Source organism: Canis lupus, chromosome 15 (assembly GCF_048164855.1).
Source record: "Canis lupus baileyi chromosome 15, mCanLup2.hap1, whole genome shotgun sequence".
Taxonomy (NCBI): Eukaryota; Metazoa; Chordata; class Mammalia; order Carnivora; family Canidae; genus Canis; species Canis lupus.
In genome coordinates this window covers 43371156-43397304 of record NC_132852.1, presented here as the reverse complement: position 1 = coordinate 43397304, position 26149 = coordinate 43371156, and the positions used below count along the sequence as shown (strand labels likewise).

General features: G+C 56.7%; 1 protein-coding gene and 1 long non-coding RNA gene across 2 annotated transcripts; one reads left to right on the top strand and one right to left on the bottom strand.

Annotated features, from left to right (window-relative positions):
• Positions 1-11216: 11216 nt before the first annotated feature.
• Positions 11217-17739, bottom strand: LOC140605545 (uncharacterized). The gene is made up of 3 exons (XR_012008194.1): positions 17436-17739; positions 12989-13412; positions 11217-11522 (listed from the first exon to the last, which is right to left on the bottom strand). It is a non-coding gene; the product is annotated as an uncharacterized lncRNA (long non-coding RNA).
• Positions 17740-18622: 883 nt separating this feature from the next.
• Positions 18623-25236, top strand: EN2 (engrailed homeobox 2). Its single transcript, XM_072776847.1, has 2 exons — positions 18623-19620; positions 22936-25236. Exons 1-2 carry the CDS (start codon positions 18912-18914, stop codon positions 23250-23252), a joined length of 1026 nt encoding a protein of 341 aa, XP_072632948.1. The 5' UTR covers positions 18623-18911; the 3' UTR covers positions 23253-25236.
• Positions 25237-26149: the final 913 nt, after the last annotated feature.

Here is a 26149-nt window from a genome sequence, read left to right as displayed (position 1 = left end):
TTTTGTCTGTGTGTTTACACGCCTACTTGAGCCAGATCACAGGGAGCCAGTAGGTGCGTCTGTGCCCAAGACAGAAAATTAATTAAATTTAAGGCTCCAGGTGATGTAAAATAAATTAGGTCTCTGTTTCATCAATTTAAGTCCCCAAACCTTGGCAGTAAGTTTACTTAGGATGTGATATCTCTCAGTGAAATAACACATACCTCGAGAAACGGAAACCAAGTGTATGCAGAGATTACGCGAACGGATTCAACTTTAGGAACTAGGTCACAAATGAGGTTTTTACCCTGTGCGTGGGAGAACTGAGTGTCAGTTGAATTATTCATGCAATGTGCGCTGCACTGTTTTAAACCAGACAATTGAACATTGGTTTGGAAGGTCATTAACACCCAGGAAAAATGCAAATGGTTTCTCCATCTTTTTAATTGTCATAGCATGAGAATCACCAGCACATGGAAATGGGATGAAAGCAGGTCCCCTCCCTGGTGGGGGACGTGGCTCCCACCTGCCAGACTGTTCTTGGATGTAGACGAGAGAAGGTTCCCGTGGGCAACTGCTTCTCCACAGAGACCCCGGCTCGGTGGGTGAGGAAGCAGATTGAGGTGCTATTTAAAGCCATGTTCTCATACGTGAATAATCAAGAGGCTTTTTTTTTTTTCCTCTTTTGAATAGGGTAGAATTGGGGGCAATGCTCAATTAGCCTGGAAAATATCCCCTTGCCTGGCCACCTGTGGAAGGAAGCCATCCCAGGTGGAATCACAGTGTCAGAGGGGCTCTTCCCAAACCTTCATCTCGGAAGTCCACAGAGGTATGGGGATTCGCCCAGAGGGGCTCAGCTACTTAATGATGGTCGGAGCTAGAATTCTCTTCCGTCTCCAGCCCAGTGCCCTGTTCGCTGCACCTCCGTCCCCGAGGAGGCAGATTTGAAGGGCTGGTGTGCAGAACATTTAATATCTGTAAGTGCAGCTGGAAAAAAATGGGTAGGTTTTTAACTCTGAATCCCAATCTTGAGGGGGTTCTGAATACAAATCATAGCCGGCGTCTGTTTCCCGAATCCCTTCAGGTAGGCAAGAGGGGTGTTGTGTCTGCCCCGGGGCTGGCCAAAATTATAGGAGGCGGCCAGGGGGCTGGGGGTCTCCTTCACGAAGTCCTTGCCAGGTGTTGGAGCAGCATGCCACACAGGATGACCCTTCCATGTCAGAAGCTCCACCTCGTTGACTAACAAACTAGGAACTGGCAAAGCCGAGACCCTCCCCATACCCCTCTAGTTTGTTAGTCACCAAAGACCCATTTTGTCTAGAAGAGAGATGATCAAATCTTAGCATGTGTGAAAGTGACCCAAGGGGCTTGTTAGAAACACAGGTTTCCAAGTCACACCCTAGACTCGAGGTGGAGCTTCTGGCTTAGGAGATGTCGCTGGGCCAAGATCCTACAGGATGATCCCTGCAATGTGAGAAACACCAATCTGGGGCGAATCCGGCCTTCTGTCCAGAGATGGGCTCTCAGTACAAACTTGTCATTGTTGCCATGGACCGTGTGGCGGTCTGGCCGCAGACCTGCTGTGTTAGACCAACGGCCCCCCTCAGCGATGTCCACGTTCCAGTGCCCGGAGCCTGGGCATGAGTTACTGGTATAGCATGAATGTTTGAACCCCCCGCATGTTGGTATGATGGTGTCCCAAAGGTGGGGCCTTTGTGGGGTGACAAGCTCATGGGGGTTCCCCAGGATGGGCTCGGGGCCCTTAGAAGAGAGATGCCACAGAGCTCCTTCTCCATTCCAGCCACGTGAGGATGCAGAGAGAAGCTGCCTTCTCTCAGCCAGGAAGTAGGTCCCCACCAGACACCAAATCTGCTGGTGCCTTCGCCTTGCACTTCCAGCCTCTGGTGGGGTGAGGCCTGCCCATGTCATTTCCGCTGCCCCATGTGTGGTGTCCTGTTGTAGCTGCCCAGCTGAGCTTACACGGCAAAAGGGACCCAGCAGATGTGACGCCAGCCTTGACATGGAGAGATCATCCTGGATTCCGTGGGCGGGTCCAGTGTCCTCACAAGGGTCTTCACAAGAGGGAAGCGAGAGGTCAAAGCGGGAAGAAGGAGCTGTCAGATAAAGCACTGGCCCTGGGCACGGAGGGGGCCTGAGCCAAGGGTGCAGGTGCAGCTGGAAGCCTGAAGAGTCCAGGACACAGACTATCCCCTGAAGCCTCCGACGGGATCAGCCCGGCCGATACCCCAATTTTAACCCAGTGAGACCCACGTTGGTTCTGATGTTCAGAACTGTAGGATAATAAACCTGTGTTGTCTGAAGCCTAGGGCTCACAGTCATTTTATTTTTTAAACATCAGTTTGTTACAACGGCAAGAGGAAATGCGTACACCTGCCAGTGAGTAATTCCAAATGGAATGGTCCATCAGCCAGCCAGCTCCAACCTGAGCTCTCACCCTGCCTCATCTGTCTCTGAGAACTTGGCTGGCTTTCAAGAGGGCAAGCCTGCCTTACCAGCCCCGCACCGCCTCCTCCCCCGACCCCCCGGACAGGGAAAGGAGTGTGCAATCCCCCTAGGACACCGTTCCCGGGCAGGCAAACCCAGTCTCCAACCAGGATACGTGCACTTGTGACAAGGGCCCTGCAAAAACAAGCCTCAGCTCCTGATCACCTCAGCTCCTGATCACCCGTCGCAGCTTGCCGGGTAGCGGCAGTGACAAACACCTGCTGCCTGGTCACGTCCTGCTTCCATGTAAAGACCAGGGGTCAAGCTTTCCTAATCTCACAAGGACCTTAGGGTTCCCCGCCACCCCTGGAGGATGACAGTGCAGCAACGCCTGGTGTTTATTGTCTTCCTGACCCAGGGCCCACACCCTAAGCAGCCCCAGCGTCACCACTTGAGAAGTGTCTGTGATTGATGACAGCAGGTGCATTTGACAGAGGAAATGTCCCAGAGCCTTGACTCTGCTCTTGGAGGCTTCAGACCCTGGGGAGCTCCCGTTGTTGGGGGTTTGGCCAAAATGAGGGTTTCCAGGTCTCTTGCCTGGAATGTTGGGCTCAGCAGATCTGGGGCAGGGCGCAGGCACCTGCACTTCAATTCCCTTCCTCTAGATCCAATCACACATTGAGCCTAAATGGTTGGGGTTCTGGATCACTTGATGAGGTTCCAGTACCCCGTCTGGAAATGCTGATCGAGGGGCCACTCTGGAGGTATCTTGTAGGGTGATTACTGTCTATAACCGGTCAGCTTTAAGTAAAGGAGATACCTCTCCACAATTACGTGGACCTCATTCAATCAACTGAAGGCCTTGGGATCAAAAATGGAAGTTTCTATAAAAGGAATCCTGCCTCAAGACCAGCATTAGCTCCTGCCTGAGCTTCCACTGGCTAGCCTGCCAGAAGGGTTTTAGATTTGCCACCCTACAGTCTCCAGAGCCAATTCTATAAAGCCAAACTCCTTGGATCCACTGGAGAGCCCTGGCTGGCACAAGAGCCCACGGGGCTATTGTGCATTTGGATGGATCGTTCTGCGTGACGTTTCTAGAACAATGCCCTGGACACAGCAACCATTCAACAGATGTGACCTGTCATTATTTCTATGTGCCAGGGACAAGACATCGTGTTCCCTGTCTTTGGGGACTCTGCCTCATGTGCCCTATGCCCTCTCTCCAGAGGCTCCAGGAAGGTGAGTGTACATGAGCATGAGCCAGGGATGGGGGAAAGCAGGAAAAGGGGTGCAGGTGAGGGGTAAGAGGCCCCAGTGAGCTGGGACACAGGGCCAGGAGACTCAGGGAGAAGGTGAGGACAGGGATTGACCCCCAGGCTGCCCCCAGCTCACCCCCCAGCTCTCCCCCCAACCCTTCCCCTGCCTCCTGTGCCCCTGCATCCCCAATTCACCTCAACTGGGGTCACCCCTCCTCTGGTCACGTGCCCTCCTGCCATGTTCTCAGCTCCTCTAACTGCCTCTTATGCCTGCTCTGAGTCCCAGCCACTGCCACCACCAAGGACGATACTTCCAGACCCAAGTGGGATGTCCCCACCCTATCCTTTCACACTCTTCCACCAACAAAGGGAGGTGGACGGAGGATGGACACACTACCTGCTGCCACCCGGCTCCTCTGGGGCTACCCTAGAGGATACCTGAGGCTGGGACCACAGCTCTCCCTCACACCAGGAGATCACAGGCATTGGCGTGGATAAGGAGGAATGGAACCTGTGCAGGGCTGGTGTGACAGCTGCCATGGAGAACAGTGTGACAATTCCTCCCAAAACTTCAAAGTAGAGCACCCCCTGACCCAGTGACCCTACTGCTAGGGGCACACCCAAGGGAATGGAAGGCAAGGTCTGGAGGAGGTAGGTGCCCACCTGTGTCCACGCAGCATCACTGACAGAGCCCGGAGGGGGAGACAAGTTGAGTACCCATTGGTGGATGAGTAGAGACGCAAAACGTGGTGTAGTCACATTGTAGGATATCACACAACCTTGGAAACGAAGGCAGTGCTGCTGTAAGATACAGCTCCGGTGAACCTGGAGGACATGGCGCACAGTGGAATAAGCCAGCTGCCGTGTGGAAATGCTGTAGGACCCCACCCACATGGGCGCCCACAACTGTCAGACCCACAGACACAGAGCAGGTGGGAGCACTGGGGCTGGGTCATGGGGCTGGGGTTTCATGGGGATGAGGCTCCAGTATGAGGAGATGCAAAGGTCCTGGGGATGATGGCGCTGAGGACTGCACACGGTTTGAATGTGCCTGGTTCCTCAATGTCCTTTTAAAAAGGTCAAGATCGTAAGTCTTGTTATTTTTTCCACAATAAAAAAAGTGAGCCTCATTTTAATAGCACATGAAGTCAGAGTTCAGATCAGATGGGCGATTCACTGTGTAACGTTTTCCCTCAGAGCGCTGTTAGAGAGCATGGATACTCCTTAAGGATTTGAAAAGAACAGCCATTTTCTGAGCAATATTAGCCACCCAGAACTCAAATTTGCCAAATGCAAAAACTTCCTTTTCAGTCTTAGATTTTACCATTTTTGGTACAGCAGAGCCCTGGTGAACCTTGGGTTCTCACAAGTCACACAGAAAGGGAAAAGTCGGGGAGCCCAGCAATCCAGCAAACCTGAGCGGCTGCGGCTCTGGGTGCAGAGGACATGCTCAGAGGAGATGGGGTCAGGGCCCTTAATGCCTCTCAAGCTGACCTTGCTGCCAGGGTTCCACCAGGCCCCTAGCTGGGCGTTGGGAGGGCCACTGCGTAGCAGTGGGGGCCTGGGGTGCGGGCAGCCCCAGCACGGCGGGCCCTGGGCATGGGCACGCCTTCTGTTTCCACCCCTGCATCCACCCCTGCATCCACAGTGGGCCTCAGGCCAGCCAGTGGCCAACCTTCCCTCCCCAGCTGCACCCTCATGGCGTAGACATCGAGGGAGATGTCTCAAGGTGTATCCAAACACTTGCAAACCTGCGAGTCACTCGTGGCAAAACCTGATCTGAATGGAGGTGAGGCTTCTTCTCATTGGATCCCACAGAACATGGCTTTCCCTTGCCACAAAAGTAGCAACACGTTTCCTTATGGGGCGCTGTCGGCATCCACGGCCACGCAGAGTACATGAACCGTGCTACCTTTCCAAAACCAAATAAGTTTTTTCTTTTTTTTTTAAAGATTTTATTTATCTATTCATGAGAGACACAGAGAGAGGCAGAGACACAGGTAGAGGGAGAAGCAGGCTCCCTGCAGGGAACGTGATGCGTGACTCAATCCCAGGTCCCTGAGATCACAACCTGAGCCGAAGGCAGACGCTCAACCGCTGAGCCACCCAGGTGTCCCCAAAATCAAGTAAGTTCTGATCTGAAACACATCTGATGCCCAAAGCTCTGGGTCAGGAACTATGGACCTCTAAGTATCCCCCTCAGGAGACTGGAGTAGAATTCATTCATCATTCAAATACACATACAGCACAGCAAGTCTCAAAATATGATCTGCAGATCCCCAGGGGACCCCCGGCCCTTTTGGGAGGTCCACATATGGCTGTTTGTACACTGATACTGAGCCACAATCTACCTCGACACCTGCAGACGTGGGCACAGACATGCGAGCAACCCAGCAAAGAGGAGACGGGTCCTCTCTGGAGGGCACCCATGGGCACGGTGCCTTTCACGGCCACGCGCTCTCAGTTTTGTAAAGGAAAAAAGAAAAAGCCAGTTTCACTGAAGGATGTCCTTGAAGAAACAGTAAAAAGTGGTTTCATTAAACCTAGGCTCTTGAGTACGTCTCTTTTTTCCCATTCTGGGTGAAAACAGGGGTGGCTGGCATTCACCGGTGCGGTGGCTGTCCAGAGGACGAGCTCTTGTTGACTGAGTTGTGAGCCACACGAACCACTTTTCGTGGAACTCCATTTTATATGAAACAGCATCTGACAGACAGACCGTGGTTATTCAGACTTAGATATTTGACAGATATTTTCTCAAAAATAAATGAACTGAGACTGTCGTGTCCAAGAAAACAGGAGTGGTTGCCAATAATAAGATTTGAGTTTTCAAATGAAAGACAAAATCTTGGAAAACTTGTATCCAATACCACAAGCCAGACAACTTCCCATGACTTATAGAAAGAGGTCTCCAATGAGCTCAGTGGTGAAATGACAGGTGGGATTTTGTGGTATTGTGTGAGGAGAGTGGCAACATTCGGGATCCCTGGGTGGCTCACCCGTTTGGCGCCTGCCTTCAGCCCAGGGTGTGATCCTGGAGTCCCCGGATCCAGTCCCACGTCAGGCTCCCTGCATGGAGCCTGCTTCTCCCTCTGCCTGTGTCTCTGCCTCTCTCTCTCTCTCTCTCTCTCTCTCTGTCTCTCATGAATAAATAAATAAAATCTTAAAAAAAAAAAGTGGCAACATTCAGAAGAACTGCCTAACCCAGAGAATGAGTATTTTCCAAATGACCAGTGAACGATGGCACAAAATCTTTCATGGGTAAAAGATCCTCTCAAATTCAAGATGGTCCCATAGATTTGGACGTCATGGAGTATGAAATGTTCATCGATGTGGTTTCAGATTCCATGCTGTAACTAACCTGTCAGAAACTACCACTCATTGAATTTTGGTGTAGTATTAAGGAAGGATGTCCACAATTATCTGACCAAAAATAAAAACCCCAAACACACTAATAAAACATTCTTCCCTCTTCCAACCACCTGCCTGTGAAAGGTTGAATTTTCTCCATAGACTTGAACCAAAGTAATGGATTGCACAGCAGAAATGGGAACCCAGCTATCTTCTATTAGTCAGACATTAAAGTGTGTAAAAATGTAAAACACTACCCTTCTGACTAATTTTGTTTTGTTTGGGGATACACAGGAAATATTCAATGAAATATATTATTTAAGTAAACATCAAGAGGGTTTTTGTTGTCATTGTCAGTGAATCAACAAATATGTTAAACACAGTTGTTTCCATTTCTAGTAGGATAAATATCAGCGGGTATGATCCAAACAAAGAAAGCTCTTTGGGGCCCTCAGTAATTTTTAAGACTATAAAGGGGCTCTGAGATGAAAGCTCGAGAGCCCTGGCTGGGTGTTGCTGCGTGCCAGCTCCTCTGGCTGGAAGGAGCTGAAGCTGCAGGAGACAGGGCCCCACCTGCCTGAAGTGTGTGTCCCAGAACGGCCCAACACGTAGCCCTAAGTGCCAGGAAGACCACACGACTGGATCCGACGCTGTTTTAGACACATGGCCTCATTCTGGGCTGTCTGTATCCCGGGATCGGGGATGTTCCAGCCAGAGGAGACAGTATCCCCTGGGGGGTAGCTTGGGTGGCAGAATTTGTAGGGTGCCCAGGCTTGCAGAGGAAGGCCAGCAGCCTAACTGCAGGTGAGGGAGGGGGCTCAGGCAGTCACGCAGGGCCCTGAGGAACCTTTACACAGTTGTGTCTCATTCTCCGCATTCTTGGAAACCACTGGTATAGCATGTAGCCGAAGGACATGAGAGCATCCGATTTGCACTTACTTGGGCTTATTCAGACTGCAGGGACCAGCAGGGGTAGAAAGCCGGTCAGGAGGATCGTGCAGCTGTCCAGGTGGGATAAGAAACGGCAGCAGAGGGAGAGGAAGTGGTAGGAAGGAGGAACGGTGGGATGGAGCTGCAGGCAGCAAGGTCAGGGTATGGCCTCTGGTACATGGAGGAACCAGCACATCTCTTGGAGGCTTAGCCAGAGAAACTGGGTGAATGGGGGGACATGAGAAGGAGCAGGGGAGGCAGGACTCAACCCATTCATTTGAGCTGATACATTTGAAATGCCTATTAGACCCCCCCAGTGGAGGCGGCCAGGAGGCAGTCAAGTAGGTGCATGAATGTCATGCTCAGAGCTGGACAGAAATCTGGATTGTCATCCGCACAGTGATGGTGATTAAAGCACATCCCTTCAGAGCTGCTAGGAAGTGGTGTTAGTTGGTTGGGTTGGTTGGGTGGGTGGGTGGGTGGATTGCAGCCAGCATGGTAACAGGGGAGGCTTCCTTCCATAGAGAAGGACATTTCAGACTCATCTTTTCTTTTTACTCTTGGCCGCCACAGCTTTGGGAAGTCTCCAAATGTCAGAGCCCCTCTTGTGGCTGGGGGCAGGTCATCCCGAGGGGGGAGTGGGGGATTTATCCTCTGGAATCTGGGAAGGGAGAGCCTCAATGGGGCTTCCCAGCAGGTGAGAGGGAGGAGTGGTGGCAGTTGAATGGGATCTGAGGGGCACAGGAGAAAATGCAGTTTCTTCCCGGGGCAGGAGCCTCTCCGGAGGTGCCCTGTCACTGTGGGACAGAGAATCATCAGAGACGTAGATGGCGATGGGCACTGCCAGTCATGGTGCCCAGAAATTGTTAATGTGGCCACATGCAGATACAGGTGACACTTCCATCCCAGTACGTTTACTGCAGTGACCACGACACCTGTGATGCTTTCTGCCAAGCTCATGGAGTAGGCAGAAAGGAACGAAAAGCTTTTCAATATTAGGAACAATTAAGGAATCACGGTTTTAGATTATTTGCCAAAGTGGCAATGGAGGGACTTCTGACAACTTGACTTCTAGGGCCCTAGAGTATAGAAACTGAATCCCAAAGATTACAGGTGGAGCAGTTGTGAAGTACGTGGGTGCGGCTGTTTGGATGGAGCTCAAAGGAGGCCAACAGAAAGAAGTGTGGACTGGCTGGACCATTGTGGACTGAAACAAAGTTCTTTTCAGGAGAGCTAGTTTGAAGATTATGATTTTGACTTTGGAGGAACAAAGGTGATTGCAGTGGAAGGGTTCACATGCAAAATTCCTTAAATGAAAATTACTGACTTTGAAACAAAGACACAATTGCTGCCCTTCTGTCCTCCTGGGTCCCTGTCCCCCTGAGCCACACCACCAGGTTCTATCAATTCCTGCTGTGTGTCTCTTCTATTTCCTATCCTTAAGTCATTTAGACTTCCCTTGTCTTTGCTGGGCCAACGCCCTGCCCCTAAACTCGTTTTTTAAATAGATGCCTGGACCCTCTGCTTCAGTGATTCCCTCCCTGGGCCCTGAGGATGAGAGGGGTCACTGGGCCAGCCGTAATCCTTTCTAACCTCTGACCTCTCCTTCCTTACCCCACCCCCCTCACCCTGCATCCCTTCCCACTTTGCCACTGCTCCCCCATTTAAAGGTAGGTGGGGGACGGCTTCGGGCCAGGACTGCAGCCTCCTAAGACACCGCCGCCAGATCCACTTGGTGGAGATGGGGAGCATGGCGGGATGGGGGGGCTCCCTCCGCCGGGGCGCTCTCCGGGCCTGGCACCCGGGCCCAGAGGCCACGCTCCTCGCTCCTCAATGGGGCGCACACGTGGGTGCCTGCACCCCCGCGCCAACTACCGGAACACCAAGGAGGCAAGGACGGACTTTGATTTACAGGTGGGAGGGGGGTAGGAGCCAGGCCACGGAGACTCGCCCGCGGACCTAACGGGGTAAATGTTGGGTGAGCGCGCCCAGGGTCCCCGGGGTACGCGGAGGGGTCACCGCGGGCAGGCGGGGCGGGGCGGGGGGGACACGCAGTTCCAGGACGCGCACCCCTGCGAGCGCCACCCCTTCGCGGAGTCCGGGCGAGCGGCTTTGAAGTCGCTGCCTTGGCTCCCCCGACCCCGCCCCGCGCCGCGCGGAACCGCCGAGCCCGGGCCGCGCCTGCTTTGTCGCTAAGCGCTCATTGCAGCGGCTCATTGGACCACGTCGGTGGGGCGATCGCAAGCCCTCTGATCTGTGAGCTGCGGAGAGCTCACGGCTCGTTCACAAATCCGCGCCCGGGGCCGCCCTCGCTGCGCCCAGCCTGGGGCCCCGCGCCCCTGCTCCCGCCGCGCCCTCGCCTCCCCGCGGGCGCCCGGGGCCTCGCCAGCCTCGAACCCGGGAGGTGAGGGGACCGGCTTTCACCTCGAAGGAAGAGCCCGAAGCTGAGAAGTCCGCCCCAGGGATCCGGCCTTGACTCCAGGGCCCTCGCTGTCGGGCCCAGAGTCTCACTGGGCCCGAGTCCCCGCCTCTCCCAAAAGCAGAGCGTTGCTGGGGTGCGTCGCCGAGGGCCCACTCCGAGCCTGCGGGGGCGCGAGTGTAGACCTCTCTCGGCCTCCGCGGCCGGCCCGCGCGGGAGCCACAGCGCCCCCTCCCTCCCTCTCGGGGCGTGGCGGGGCACCTGGCCAGTCACAAGGAGTCACCCCTAAAACCGCGCCTGCCCGGGGCTTCGCTGCTTACTCTGATGCGCAGGCGGAAGGGGACCCCCGGACGAAATCTGCTCCGGGGCCTCCTGGGGGTCCCGCGCTGGAAGCCCCGGCGAGGGACCCCTCACCCCACCCGACGCTGCAGCGAGAGAGGTGGAGGAGCCGCGCCCCCGACCGGGGCGGCCACCCCTGGAAGGGAGAGCCCGGGTCACACTCGAGCGAGCAAAGGCCCGCGCCCCCGCCGCCCCCGCCTCCCCCGCGCGCACCGCCGGCTCCCGCCCCTCGGCCAGCTCCGCGGGGCCCGCGCACGACGGGAGGCTGCAGCGCGGGGCGCCCCACCCCCGCCTCGGCCGCGGCGACCGCTGTCCCCGGGAGCGGAGGCCTGCGCTGGCCGCTGGCCCGAGACGCCTCCAGGCCCTTCCGGGGTGCTGCGGGGCGGCCCTTCCCACTGGCTCGCGGAGCAGGCCGGCGCGCGCGGGCCCCCACCCCGCCTGGAGCCTGCAAGCGCGACGCGCCCGGGGTCCCGGAGAGGGAGCTCTCCGCGCGCCCGGGCCGCAGGCAGGCGCCGCCGCTCTCCTGCTCGCGCGATTTTCTGTTTTCCAGGAGTTGTTGCCACCGTGGAAAGGAGGTTTCCGCCCGCCGGGGAAGAAAGGCCGCACGCCCGCACTCGGCCGTCTCCAGCCCCGGTGGACGCTCGCCTTTGCGGATCTTCTCGATCCTAAATCCATTCCGATCGCTGGCTGCGGAGCCTGCCCCCGGAGTGGGGCGCCCGACCGGTCCACCCTTCGTTGTACATTCTGTTTTTTTCAGGGCTGAGCTGCTCCTGGCTGCTTTGCACGAGGAGTTGCTGGACTTGTATCTGCAAATATAACAGAAAAGCTGTCACCTGAAGTGTGCCGTGTTTGCGGAACCCGAGCTGTGCCCTCCGAGTGTGTCTGCCATGCCGTGGCACCAAGCCTTCCGGCCGGCCGGCAGCCCCAGACCACTCAGCCCCAGGCGCGGCTCCCACGTCTGTACCCCAGAGGCCCCAGTGCGCCCGGGTCGGCCCTGGCAGTGCCAACTGAGAGCCAAAAGCAGGCAGTTAATTAGAGCAGCTCTATCTCCTGTTCCTGGTAGATGGGGAGGTGTAAATCCCAAGGAATTTAAGGGCATTAGCTGCATATGTGGGAAATCCTCGCTCGTATCCCATTTCTGTCTCCCAGCCTGTGCTAATTCTCCAAATGGCATAGTCTCTGGACTTTGCCGGCATCACAGAGGCTGTTGTGTCTTAGGGGATTATCTGATATGAGACACACACAAAATCCTGAAACTCCATAACATAAAACACAACACAAAGGCCTGTGGAGGAATGGAGTTTTTTGTGTTTTTTGTTTGTTTGTTTGTTTTGTTTTTGGGGTTTTTTTGTTTGTTTTTTGTTTTTGTTTTGTTTTGTTTTTTGTAGAGGAACGGAGGGGATGGAAGAGTTTTGGAAGAGAAAGAGAGCACTTCTGCCGTGTGCCCTCACTTTCAAACCTCGCTTTGTGAATTCTCCCTTAAGTGGAGTAGAGGAACTGGGGTGAGGGAACAGGCAGAGGCTAGCGGGGAGGTAGGTTCTGAGAGTGTCCCCCAGCCCTAGCAGGACCATCTATCCTTCAGAGGGGCTCAGGGGAAGGCAGCTCACCCCGAGAAGTTACTGAGAGCAGGCACCCAACTGTGCAGGGGACACCGTGCCTAGCCCAGCCTGCCCAGTCAGCAAGCTGGGGCAGGAGCCTTTGTGCTGGTGAAGGGCCACCCCTCTTCCCACCAGGGCTCTGCTGCACTCAGCACAGGAATTTACCAAAGTGGGACATACCTCCCTAGACCAGACATTTCAGAATGTTCACCAATTAGATACTGAAGCTCAAGAGGTGACCAATGTCGTTGAAGTCTCTGAGAATGTATGAATTTAAATCACAAGGTACTTTTATGATTTTATATCAAACTACAGTGTTCTATTTAATAAAGGGAAAAAAACTAACTAGAACAGTTTTTTAAAAAATCCTCCCTCCCTCAACTGAACAAGTGCATAGCTCTACATAACCCTCCTCCTCCCCAGTAAGGTGCTCCTCAGCCCCGTATATTTGAGAGCGATCATGTAGACATGTTCTCCCTGACATCAAATCAGATTCCTGAGCCCATTTGTTTCTCTAGCTGTAGGTAGATTGACCAGGCTGGATCCAGGCACTCTACGTTAAGCCTAAACTTGCGCAAAGTTCTGAAAATCTCTAGCTACTCAAACCATATTTCCAAAAACAGCATAAAGTCAGCATATGTGAGTTTATGCTCTGCTAGCCTATCCGTCATTACCTGTGGCTTTTAGGGAAAGAGATGGGGAAAACCCTCATGCTCCATGAGGAGAAGCAGGTGTCGTGGGAGTTCCTTTCGAAGCTCTTGCTTTCCTTCCAAAGGTCAAAAGGAAGACACTGGGTAGATATTTGAAGTTCTTCCCCTGTTTGTAAGCAATCAGAACGTTGGAGAGGGTGGCTGGTTTCCTCCACTATTATCCTTTTACATGTCTTCTTGTTTTGCTGTGCTGAGACAGCTCCAACCATGAGTGCCGCTCTTCAAATTCCTTTGCCAAACCAGTGTTACCCATTTTCCTCTGGGTTACTTGGAATGTGTCACTTTCTTCTGGTGGCTGCGATTCTCAGGGGACACATTCTTTACAGTAGAGGCATTAGGTCATGGAACAGTCTGTCTGACCCTCAAATGTGACGCTGCACAGGCTGCTCTGGAAAAAACAAAAACAAAAAAAACGTCCAAGCCAGACCCCAGAGGTGTGATTGCTCTGGAGTATAATTGGGCCCCACTTCCGGAGGGGTCCAGATTTGACTAGGATTAGGAATGGCAGTGAAACAGGTTGAGATAGCAGGAAAGGGGCCTCCAGGGTGCAAAGTGATTCCCAAAGAATCCCCAAGTCAGTTCGCTTAAGCCACGAGTCACCTGGCCATGGAGAAAGTCAAGGGAGGGTAGGCATGGGCCAAGACGGTGTTCGGAGTTCGGTGTGAGTTCGGCAGCACTAGCACGGCCAGCCTACACATCCCCCTTTAGAAGCTTCTGTTTTCAAGAGAAATGAGGTTAGGGACGCTTTGTGCACCGTAGTCTCTAGCTCTGGAGATCTGCCCATCCTCTACCCATCTCCCCGGCTCTCCCAAGCTAGCTCTTGAGCTAAGCATCAACATGAGGACCTCTCCCTGTGGTCTGGACAGGACAGTGTTCTCCAGTGGGGGTGTCTCTCACACTTGGTACCCTCTGACACCCAGGGAGCTTTTGCTGAACACAAGCTGCCACTTCTCCAGCTCTCCAAGCAGAGACCAGGCAGCCAGCGCTGCCTGCAGCCCGGTGTGGCCCTCCTCAGCCCAGCCTCCCTGGCCACCCCCTGCCCACCAGGCTCTCCGTGGCACCTGGCACTGCCTCTGGGGAGCTGGATGACCCTTGTTGGCCTGGGACAGGGAGAGGCGTGAGGCCTGGAGCATAGGACCCAGGAGCCTGGGTGCCTCTGCTCCCTACCAGCTTCAGCCTCTCCCAGGCTTTGCCCCTGCTGTGCTTAACCCCTTCCTTCCTGGGGTTACCCAGCTGAGGCCCCTGACCCCAGGCCCAGCCTCCACAACCCTGGGCCCCAAGTTTGCCGGCTGGATCCATAGGCCAGTATTTCCCTTGGAGGTGAGCACCAACAGGCTCCCTTTGCCCGCTGCCCCACCCAACCCACCCCCTGCTCCCGGGGCCCCTTCACTTAGACCTTTGTCTGCGGGCCTGGAATGGCCACGGCACCAAGGGTAGCTGTCCGGCTGTCTGGTGGTCCGGCAGGCTGGGGACGGTTCTCTCTGCTCGGCCCAACTTCCCCAGCTCAGCTGGTCTCAGGGCCCAGGGCCAGGCCGTGAGGAGCCAGCTCTCCACCAGGGGGGTGCAGGGGCCTCCGGGCTGATTTTGTTGGGGTCAAAGTCTCACTGTCTGGAATTGTTGGGCATCTCCACCAGCCGAGTGGCAGGGACCCCTGCAAGCGAAGGCTCCTCTCACCACCTTTGTTTTTTCCCCAAGTGTCCTCACACCCACCTAGACAAGTGTGGGAAGTGAGAGGACAACAGAGCTGCCAGAAAAGTCACCCTCCCCCAGCCTTCTTTTAGGGGGGAGAAAAAGGAGGCTGCATCTGCAGCCAGGCACCTAACCTCCACAGGAGCGCTCCTGCCATCGGCTGCCAACCGCAGCCATGCGCCAGCTTTTATTTGTGATACTAGTGTCTCTATTCTAAATTGACGTGTCTGGAAGCCCTTTCCTTTGGATGCTCTTCCCTGGCCCGTCTTTGTGCAGATAGCCCGGGAGGTACGGAGGTAGTTCTCTGAAAGTGGGTGGTTTGAGGACGCTCCCCTGCACCTGCGAGAGTGGGAGTATTCGAGCTTCCTGGCCTCCGCCTCACTTTCCACCAGGGACCAGACAAACGTCCAGCGGTGGCTCTCTGGCCAGCGGTTCGCCCACCGAGAAGCCGACCGGAGTGCAGCGGTGGCCGGCAGGGTCAGGCAGTAGGGGGTGCAGGCCCGCGGGGCAAAACGGCTGCAGGGCAGGCATCCCCGTGCTCCACGAGAGGGACTTGCAGATGCCCCACCACCTCCTCCCCGCCCGCCATAAAGCACAGCCGGGCTGGTGTACCGGATTCCGCAGGAGGCCCAGCTGGACCTTCCTGAGACAGCTTGTTGCGACACCCATGTTGTAAGATTTAGAATTCCCTCAACTTGGGCAACTTGGGCCCAGATTCCCCTGCTCCCTGCCCCCCTGGCCCTTTGTATGGTGCTCACTCTCGAGGGGCGCTGTTTTCGGGAATTATTGTCATGTTTGCGTTGGCTTTGGGGGGCCTGATACTCTAATTATTTCTCACCATATTCCTTCCTTTTTGCTCTCTTCCTGCTGCTGCACCTCTGGCTCCCCTCTCCCAGCCTTCTTCCTCAGACCAGCCTGACCCTGGAGACCTGGTGTCCAAAGGTTGCTGCCCACAAGCAGGCTAGGTTTGCCTGGGGATAGCGTGCTGCTTTTCAGACTTCCTGTTGCAGCCATAAATATGGGTCTGGGTTGCAGGAAAGAACACAGTGGAAGTCCAGCCCGTGGGCTCGCTTAATGCTAAGGCAATCAGAGGCAAAGTTTCCCCCAGAAATTAGAAAATATTTCTCAGGAGACGGCCTAATTGATTTTTCATGGGACAGGTGGAGAAATTAACCTGGGATGGCTTTGCAGGAAGCAGACCAGCCCTGGGCCTTCCCTCCGCTCCCTCCGAGTTCTGAAGACCCAAAGTAATTGGACATTCCCTGGATGGTGATGATTAGGGTTCTCAGAGTTGCAGGAAAATTTCCCCGAAAACCATCAACACAAGTGGATAGGGTATTCCCTCAAACCTCACCAGCCCCATTTTCCTAGGGGCAGGCAGACTGTGAGGTTTGATTTTTTTTTTGAGACCCAGGGAGGGCCCCTGGCAGTTACGTACCTAGTTGGATAACTTGGCAAGGACCCCTCCAATAGGAGGAAACAGGGGCGAGGGAGGTAGTAGATGTGAGTCACCCCAGGTGAGAATTGCCTTCTCTACCCTGTTTGAGTCTCACAGAGGATCAGTGAACCTTTCCATCTACCTCCGGAGCCTACAAACATGCAGTCCACCTTTAGTGGCCAGCTGACCCAGCCCATCACCTTCTCCTGTCACCCACCGAGGTACCCCCTCAGAGGGTTAATTGGCCTGGGAACAGAACGCTTGTAACTGCTGTTTCTTCTCCCCCACAGGCCTGCACTCTGGAGCTTGCAGGGAGTGGACAGAGTGGATAGGAAAGATCACAGAACCTGGGTATGATGGGCAGAGAGTCCAGTCAGGCTAGGGTGAGGCCGTCAACACTCAAGGTGGCTCGGACACCCCACTGCCACAGTCGAGAGGGCCGCTTGCCGAGCCTGGCAGTCCCCCACTGGCAGTCCCGGGGCTGGAGCTGCTCTGCAGTGGGCCTCAAAGCTCCAATGCGCCTTTCTCCCTCCTCCTCCCCATCCCTCCTTCCACCGGGAGTACTTTTATTGTGTCAGGCTCCTAAAGCCTTGGAGCCGTCCTCTCGGAGGCTTCCTGAAGTTTGCAAATCTCCATAAAAATGCATTTTGATTGAGGGACAGCCAAGCTTAGGGGAACAGGGATGTTCCGTGGGGTATCTGCAGCTGGGGGAGGAGGGAAGAGCAAACCGGAAGGAGCCTAAAAGAGGAGGGGGAGGCGAAGAGGAAACAGAAGTTCAAGGTGGACATCTGACAGGACTGGAGAGCAAATTTAGAAAGGCGTAGAGAAAAAAGGGGGAGGAGTGCGGAGAAGGGAACTGGAGCCCTCAGCCGTCCACCCCCTGTTTTCCCGAGGAGGAACTCGTTGAAGGGATTTTAGGACAAAGAAAACGAGGTGAAGGAAGGGCCTGGCAGCCAGCCCCTCGGTGGGGGTAGAGATGTGGGGGTGGGAGGGTGGTCTGAGAACCCGCGGGGCCACGGCTGCCCCGGGGTCTTCTCTCTGGATGGCGTTGAAGCTTTGACCGAATCGTCAACCCTCCTCTCCTTCCCAAAACAGAAGATTCAGGGCGAACGTGCCGTGCTCCTTTACGGCTCCTTCCCACGCGGAGCCCCGAGTCCTATGCCCGCGCTCCTCGGGGTCTACACGCAGGCTGCACGAGCACCGGCGTTCCCGGGTGGAATCGCGCCGTATGCACGCGCCTCCCCGCTCACGCACACGCACACGCACATACACATGCACACTTACAGGGAGTGTCTACGGGAGGAGGGTCCTGCGCGCCAGCTCTGCGGTTAAGTCAGGAATCTGCCAGGTTACCAAAGTCAAGTGTAAGTGACAGTTCCCCCTCCGCCAGCAGGAAAGGAGACTACAAAAGTCCCTTTGTATGTCGGCAGCTCATTTAATATTATTTATGCATTTTTGTGCAAGGAATTGTGGGATTTTTCCCCACGGTAAACAATATGGAAATGTTAAAAATAGCAATCTTCCAGCGCGTGTCCGCCGACGCTCGCCCGGATGAGCCGGCGGGGCCGCCGCGGGGGCGCCGGGGGCCCGCGAGCCGAGGGACTGCCGGGGAAGCGCGGGCGAGCGCAGGCAGCGCGGTCGCGGGCTCGCGGGGGCCGCGGCGCCCGCACGCGGAGCCCGAGGACGCGGCCGCTTTAAGGGGGGGAGGGGCGGCGGCGGGGGGAGGGGCGCGGGCGGCTCCTGTCACCGAGCGGCCGCCGGCGCGTCACGTGGGCGCGCGGCGCTGCGGCCATTGGCCCGAGGCACGTGTCCAGGAGACCGGCCCGCGACGTCACTCGAGGGGGCTCTGTTAAAAATAAGAACAAAAATCCAGAGTGAAAGTGTCTCAGGTTGCGCCGAGCGCCTGGAAGCCGCCCGAGCCCGCGCGGAGGCCGAGGCGGCGAGGGCGCGCAGACGGCGAGGGAGCGGGGCCGCCCAGCCCGGCCCGGCCCGGCCCGGCCCAGCCCGCGCCTCCCGCCGCTCCCCCATGCGCCTCGGGCCGCGGGGCTCGGCGGGGCTCGGCGGGGGCGCGGCCGCACCCGCACCCGCACCCGCACCCGCACGCCGGTGGGGCGCCCCGGCCCGCAGCGGGGCGGCGGCCGAGCGCAGCGCGGGCCCGCGGGCCTCCATGTGCGTGCTGGCGGCGGCGGCGGGCGCGCTGACCGCTGGCGCCCCGCACCCTCGAGGGCCGGCCGGGGCGCGCGGGCGGGGGCGGCCGGGCGGCGGCGGCGGCCCGAGCGGGCCCGGGCGGGCGTGAGCGCCGGGGAGCGCGCTGCCTGCATGCGCGCAGCTCCAGCCCGGGCGGCCGCGGCGGCAGCAGCACCGGCGGCGGCGGCGGCGGCGGAGGCGGCGGCGGCGGCGGCCGCGCGCGGAACCGGCGCGCAGAGCCGCGGAGGAGCCCCGGGTCCCCGCCGGCCCGCTGTGACCGTCTAGCGCCCGGCGCGCGGCAGAGACCAGGACCCCGCTCTGAATCGCCGGCGTCCGCGCGCCGCGCCACTCCCGGTGTCTCCCGACTCGGCTCGTGGATTGGAACGTGGCTCCGCTCCGAGCGCGGCCGGGGACTCGCAGGAGCCCGGCCCGGGCCCCCGCCGCGCGCGCCCTCGGAAGCCCCGGGGGGTCGGAGCGGGAGCCGGCCGCGACAGTCTCCGCGCACCGCGGGCGGGCCGAGGGCTGGTTGGAGGGGGGCCCCGGAGAGCCGATTCGGGATTTGTGGTGAACAGCATGGAGGAGCATGACCCCAAGCCCAGCGAGGCGGCGGCGGCGGCGGCGGCGGCGGCGGAGGGGCAGGGGCAGCGGCAGCCGGAATCCAGCCCCAGCGGCGGCTCGGGAGGCGGCGGCAGCCCGGGCGACGCGGACACCGGCCGCCGGCGGGCTCTGATGCTGCCCGCGGCCCTGCAGGCGCCGGGCAACCACCAGCACCCGCACCGCATCACCAACTTCTTCATCGACAACATCTTGCGGCCCGAGTTCGGCCGGAGGAAGGACGCGGGGACGTGCTGTGCCGGCGCGGGAGGAGGAAGAGGCGGCGGCGCCGGCGGGGAAGGCGGCGCGGGCGGCGCGGAAGGAGGCGGCGGCGCGGGCGGCGCCGAGCGGCTCCCGGGGTCGGGCCGAGAGGCCCGGCTGAGCGCGCCCGGGGCGCCCGGGGCGGGCGGGCCGCTGCCCGGCGGCGGCGGCGGCGGCGGCGGCGACTCTCCGGGCGACGGCGAAGGCGGCTCCAAGGCGCTCTCGCTGCACGGCGGCGCCAAGAAAGGCGGCGACGCCGGGGGCCCCCTGGACGGGGCGCTCAAGGCCCGCGCCCTGGGCGGCGGCGGAGACCTGTCGGTGAGCTCGGACTCGGACAGCTCGCAGGCCGGCGCCAACCTGGGCGCGCAGCCCATGCTCTGGCCGGCCTGGGTCTACTGCACGCGCTACTCGGACCGGCCTTCTTCAGGTGAGCGGCAGGCGGGGAGGCCCGCGGGGTTGCGGGAGGCGCCGGCCGGGGACTCACCCCGAGGAAGAGACGCCGGGACGGCACCCCCAGCCCCAGCACACACAAAGACGCACAAACAGGGACGTTGTGTGCGCCTGACGCCGGCCGGGGCAGCGGCCCGAGGGGAGGGGGCTCGACGGAATCGCAGGGGGGTACAGACCGCTTAGAAAAGCAGGAGCGACAGGATTCTCTCTCTCTCCCTCTCTTTCTTGGTTTTGGGGCCACTCCCCAAAGTCCCCGGCTCTTCTCTCCCCGGCCTGGAGTTTATTTGGTGAGACGAGAGGTGGGTGGCTGCAAGACTGGCCTAGAAGCTGGACTCAACAATTTCTCCGTCCTTCCAACTCAGTAGAGACCCAGGACCCATGCCCAGCTCGCCCCAACCCAGTTATCCCAGAGGAAGCCAGAGAAAGAAGGAGCGAGGCTTCAGACTCTTCCTTTGGCCTGGGCTGGGTGTGTGGGTGGGGGGGGGGGCGGGTTGGCTAGAAGTAGGGAAGGGGTGTAAACAGAGGTGCCCTTGGCCCGGTGGGGAAGCTCAGCACCCCGGCCGATAAGACGGAGGCCCGCAGCCCCCCCCCCCCCAAATAAAGGACCTGCTTGCAGAGGTTTCCCCGGGCAGCTCCAGGGAGGAAAGAGCCAATTTGGGCCGGGTGGGGTGCAGGGGCCCGCGGGGGTGTGCAGAGGTTCTGGGTGTATTCTCCATAGATCTAGGTTTGTAAAAGCTGAATGCATGTCCTGATGGAAATCCTCCGTTGCCTGAGATGGGGTGACGGGGCGGGGGGGGGGGGGGGTGGGAAGGTGCTGCAGCTGCAAACCCGCCATTAGGAGCGGGCTCCATTTGTCCCCAACCGGCGGCCCCCAGACCTCCACTGTTTGGCGGGGGTTGTTTACCCAAATCAGCGCAACCCAGTCGCCCCTGGGCCGACTTCCCGCAGAAACCCGTGTGTGTCTTTCCAAGGAAATCCACATTTCTCCCGCTAGATCTGAAATTTGCTCCATTGTTCTCGCCTCCCTCCTTTGTTAATATTTAATTAACATAGAGGCTCACAATGCGGCCAGCGAGGAGGCTCGGCCCAGCTTTGTGCGGCGGTCGAGTGGAGGCCGCGTCAGGCCCGGTGCCCGCGGGAGCCCCGCAGCCCGGCCCGGCCTCATGGAATCCCCGACTTAAACCCATAAGGTAACATGTGTATTTCTGGGCCTTTTAGAAAGAAGCAAGGCAGAGAGTTTTCTTTGCTGAGGTTTGCTTCTGTTGCTGCAACTCTTAAGTATTTCCGTTTTGAAAGAAAATCAAAGAAAGAGAACTAAAAATCCTGATTTTAGGGAAATTTTGTTTCTGCAAAATGCCGTGTATCTTCTTATGGGCCGGTTCACGTGTGCAAGAGCCCTCGGGACCGGAGGGGATGGAGGGTAGGGAGCGTGCTGCCCGGGCCGGGGAGGCGCAGCACGGGCCTCCCGAGAGCACAAGGCCGCGCTCCGGTCGGAGCAGGGCTCCGGGAGCCACCCCAGCCTTCGCGCACCCAGGCAGCCTCTCCAGCACAGCCCTCCCGCCGGCTCGGAACCAGCGCCCTCGGCTTCTGCGCAGCAGGGGCGGGGACGGTGGGCGCGCTCGGGGTGGGTGGGGGCGCGGGGCTCGGTGGGGGTCTGCTCTAGAGTCTGGAAGACCAGGGGTTTGCACCCAATGGGGCTTGGCGCCCCGTCGCCGGCGCCCCCAGCCCATCTTCCCGAGTGTGGTTTTCCCGGAGCGCGCCGCCGGGCCGACGGGCAGGGAGCTCTGGCTGGCCCACACCCCTGGCCCGAGCAGCCCGGGTGCATTCCGCGCCCTCCAGGTCGGTTCAGCAGCAGCTGGGGGGGCCTCCGGCGAGTTCCCTCTGCAGCCGCTGTGCAGGGTGGTGGGGCTGTCCCTTGGCCCTGCTGGCTGGGCTGGTGGGCATGCTGCGGAGACCTGGGGGGTTCTAGCTGCTGGAGGGGTCGGGCAGGGGTCCAGCCTCCCGCCATCAGCCTCTAGGGAGGAACTGGGACCGGAGCTCCCCAAAGTTGGATCACTGTACTGAGTAAGAAACCCACACATGTGCAGCCTGGCCTCCCTCCCCTAGCGGCCTCTGCAGTCTCTTCCCTCAAAGACACCTTCGTGGGGCTGAACTTCGAGACACCAACAATAAAGAAAGGCTTGGCTCTCCTCTCTGCTCCCCTCATCCCGGCCTTTCCAGATGGCTGGGTCCTAGGACCTGTCCCAGACCAGCCTCCAGTGGTGCTGGGCGGAGAGGGTGCATCCCAGCAGGAGGAGACCCTCTATGCAAGGTCAGCTGGGCTCCACTGTGGCCCCCACTGGGGAAGCCCGAGTCCAGGAGGGGGTGCCTGTACTGGGAGCCTCAGTGGGAGGTGGCTCCGTGGTCCTTCCCCATCCAGGAAAGGAAGGATGTGTGTGCGGTCTCCCCTCTGGAAAGGAAACAATGAACTGGGACCCACAAGGCCAGTTAGGGGAGGAGAGAGGCCAGGGTGGAGGCAGACCCCCTTACTGCCCACCGCCCCTGAGCCCTGAGGGTATCAGCCCCTGGGGGCATCCGGTGCTGTTCCTGAGCTCCTCCTGCTGCTCCCGCTGCCTGCCCCTCCTCCAGCGTCCCTCTTCCCCCTCCTGCGCCACCCAGTCCTTACTCCTGGACAGAAAGACGCCATGCTAGGAAGTTTGGGGCTTTTGCTCTCCTGTAAGACTTTCCCTTTTATCTGGAGATCGATCTTTCTCTTTCTTTCTTTCTTTCTTTCTTTCTTTCTTTCTTTCTTTCTTTCTTTCTTTCTTTCTTTCTTTCTTTCTTTCTTTCTTTCTTTCTTTCTCTTTCTTTCTTTCTTTCTTTCTTTCTTTCTTTCTTTCTTTCTTTCTTTCCTTCCTTCCTTCCTTCCTTCCTTCCTTCCTTCCTTCCTTCCTTAACCTTATGCAAACTCTAGGCCACATGTGGGGCTCAAACTCTGACCCCCGAGATCAAGAACTCCAGGCTCCCTGCCCTGAGCCAGCCAGGCGCCCCTGGAGACCCTCCCACTAAGCCTGCCCTGTACCCGCACTCAGCCCCTTGCACCCAGATTTCCTCGGCCCACCTCTGGCTTTCCACCCCTTTCGTGGGGTGGGTCCTTGAGGCTGGAGAGAGCAAGCCCGGCATGCCAGCGGACCCTGACCAATCGGGCGCCTCCCTCCCCAGCCCCTTCGCCCCTCTGTTGCTCCCCCTTGAGTAGGCAGGCAGGCCCCAGCCCTCCTAACCACCGTGTCCTCTGTCCACCGTGCCCACCCAGGTCCCAGATCTCGCAAACCAAAGAAGAAGAACCCCAACAAAGAGGACAAGCGGCCCCGCACCGCCTTCACGGCGGAGCAGCTGCAGAGGCTCAAGGCGGAGTTCCAGACCAACAGGTACCTGACCGAGCAGCGGCGCCAGAGCCTGGCGCAGGAGCTCAGCCTCAACGAGTCACAGATCAAGATCTGGTTCCAGAACAAGCGCGCCAAGATCAAGAAGGCTACAGGCAACAAGAACACGCTGGCCGTCCACCTCATGGCACAGGGCCTGTACAACCACTCAACGACCGCCAAGGAGGGCAAGTCGGACAGCGAGTAGGGCGGGCGGGCCCCGGAGTCTGGTCTCAGTCCGCGCTCAACAATGCAATAATTTAAAATCATCAAGGGCCAGTGTATAAAGATTATACCAGCATTCATAGTGAAGATATCGTGTATTAGCTATGGTTCTGCAATATTCTATGTATATATAATTTACAGGTGGTGTAAAATCCAAAATATCTGACTATAAAGTATTTTTTGAGTTTTTCTGTGTTTATGAGATTATGCTAATTTTATGATTTTTATGTTTTGTTTGCGAAGGGGGCTGCTTAGGGTTTCATCTTTTCTAATCCCCTAGGCTCCGTTGTGGGACATGGGACACTTTTATTTTTTAATTTCAAAAGAAGAAAAAAATTAAAACAACTTGCTGAAGTCCAAAGATTTTTATTGCTGCATTTCACACGACTGTGAACCGAATAAATAGCTCCTACTTGGTCTCTGAGTTCTGCCACTTCGTTTGTGTGGGCTCAGTGAGGACAGCAGGAGGGTCTGCGCCCCCAGCCCTGGCCCCGGCCCAAGTGGGGAGGGCAGGGGCCCTGGCTGGGCCAGGTGACCTTTGGGGTCCTGGGAGGAGTGTGCGGCCTGGGCCTGGCTGTGGTCAGGAGCGCACCCCCTGGGGAACCCTGGGTCCATAGTGCTGGGCCACCCAGGCCCCCAGCCTCACCCGGCTCCCCTCCTCCTGCCTTCTCTCTGGGTGCTCCTCCTCCTCCTCCTCCTCCTCCTCCTCCTCCTCTCTTCCTTCTCACCAAGGCCTGGCCAGCACCTCCCAGCACCTCTCTGTGTGCTTCTGTTCTGTCTGTCGTGTCTGTCGCTGTCCCCTACCAAGCCGCCTGCCGCCAGAGCCAGCCCTCTGGCCTCCAGGCCCCACTTCAGGGATCCCAGGCCAGTGGGCCCAGCCTGTGGCGGAGACCAGCAGTGGTAGAGCTGCCCCTCAGCCCTCCGAGCCCCGGGAATCTCCTGCGGCCCCACTGGCTCACCAAGGCACTTGCATGGGCCCCAGAGGTGGCTGAGGTCTGCTGCCTCTGGACAGGCAGAGAGCTCCCGAGAGGGACCTGCTCTTTTCTTCCTTTTTTTTTTCTTCCCTTCCTTTTTTTTAAAATTTTTTAAAATTTTTTTTTAGTGGCTGCCTCATGTTTTGGAGAGCATTCTTTCAAGTTAAATATGTGTGTGTGTGCATAATCTATGTACTGCGTGTACGCACACACGAGCAAATGTGTATGAGTCCATAGTTCTGGAACATGTGGCTACCTTGATTTTTAATGGAACTCAGAATCCTCCAGGATTGAAAGGAAGGAAGAAAATATGTAAATAATCATTTCTTATCACTTTTTGTCTTTTCTTGTTTTTTTAATATACATTTTATTTTTGAAGGTGTGGTACAGTGTAAATTAAATATATTCAATATATCCCCACCAAGTACATATATATAAACAAACACATTATCTATATATATAACTCTGCACTGTCTCCTGTCTAGTGTATGGAAAAAGAATCGTGTCCAAATGTCCATCCGCAGCCAGGACAGCCCAGGGGGTGTGCCCATGGCTGAGCCAGACCCACGCTGAACCCCTGAGGGCTGAGGTTGAACTTCTCTCTTTGCCTTAAACCTCTTTATTTCACTGCGATAATAGTCTCACTTTGTACATACTAGTGCAAACCTTTTTAAAAAGGAAACTATAAAAAGAAAAGTTGTAATTTAAAAATTCTGTGAATAACCATCTGCTGCTTAGGAAACTCAATGAAATGATATGCCTTTTTAGCAGGAAGCAAAGTTTTTTGGTTTTTATTTTTTTATTTTTATTTTTTAGTTTATGAAACGTGCATTTTACAGTCCCAGTATCAAATATTTATAATCTTATGAGAAATGAATGTTTCTATTTACAACTGTGGTTATCAGCATTGTGAACATTCCCCTTGCATTTTTTTGTGTGTTTAAATTCTTGAAAGTTACATTAAATAAAAAAAAATCGCTTTATTGTAAAATATCGGATGTCCGAGGTGGAATGACTAGTTGTTCTAAGTGTGTTTCTAAGTCCAGCCCAACTGCTCTGGTGCTCCTGGCCTTTGCTGCCATCGGAGCAGGGAGGTGAAAAAAAAAAAAAAAAAAAGAAAAAAGAAAGAAGACGCTTCAAATATCCCCTGTGTGAGCATAGAACCACCAAAGTAATTGAAGTACATTTCTTTACCAGAAGGAACTGTTTAAAAGTATGGTACTATTCCATAATTGCATAATTGTTGAAAATCCTACAGAAAGCAACAGGTGGCCATCCTCCCCACTGTTCCAATGGGAGGGACAGAGACACTGGTCCCTTGGGGAGGGCTCTCCTCTTTTGTTTTTAGCCCCCAAAGCAAAGGACATGGACATATCCCAAGGCAGATGTGGGGAAAAGGACAGACTTAGCCCAAGCTGACCAGACGACTCAAAGCATCCATCCGGATAGTGTTTTGGGGAGGGTGGTGAGGGCCAGTGTGGCCAGGCAGGATGGTGGAGTGTACCCTGGGTGCCCAATTGGTCTATGTCCAGACTCTCCTGCCTTGAAAAAGATTGTTCTTCCAGTAAAAGAAGCTCAGAGACTAGTGAGGATCATCTGCTGCCAAAGGAGACCTGGTAGGCATTTTTGGGGTCTACATAGGCTTCCCAACGGAAAGCTGGGCCTTCAGGCAGGAGAGGGGGGCTGGCTGCTCCCAAGATTTGCAAAGATGCAAGGAATGAACAAGAGAGAGGCTCTGGGGCCCTAGCTGCCCGGGCCCAGGAGTGCTCCAGGGTCATTGTCAATGGGGTGTAATCACTCAGGCAACCCTAGTGTCTCTCCCCTCCCCCTGTACCATTCTGAGGATTCTTTAGGATGGGGCTTCTATTACCTAATTGGCCACTCTCTCTTTTTAATAAAAAGACAG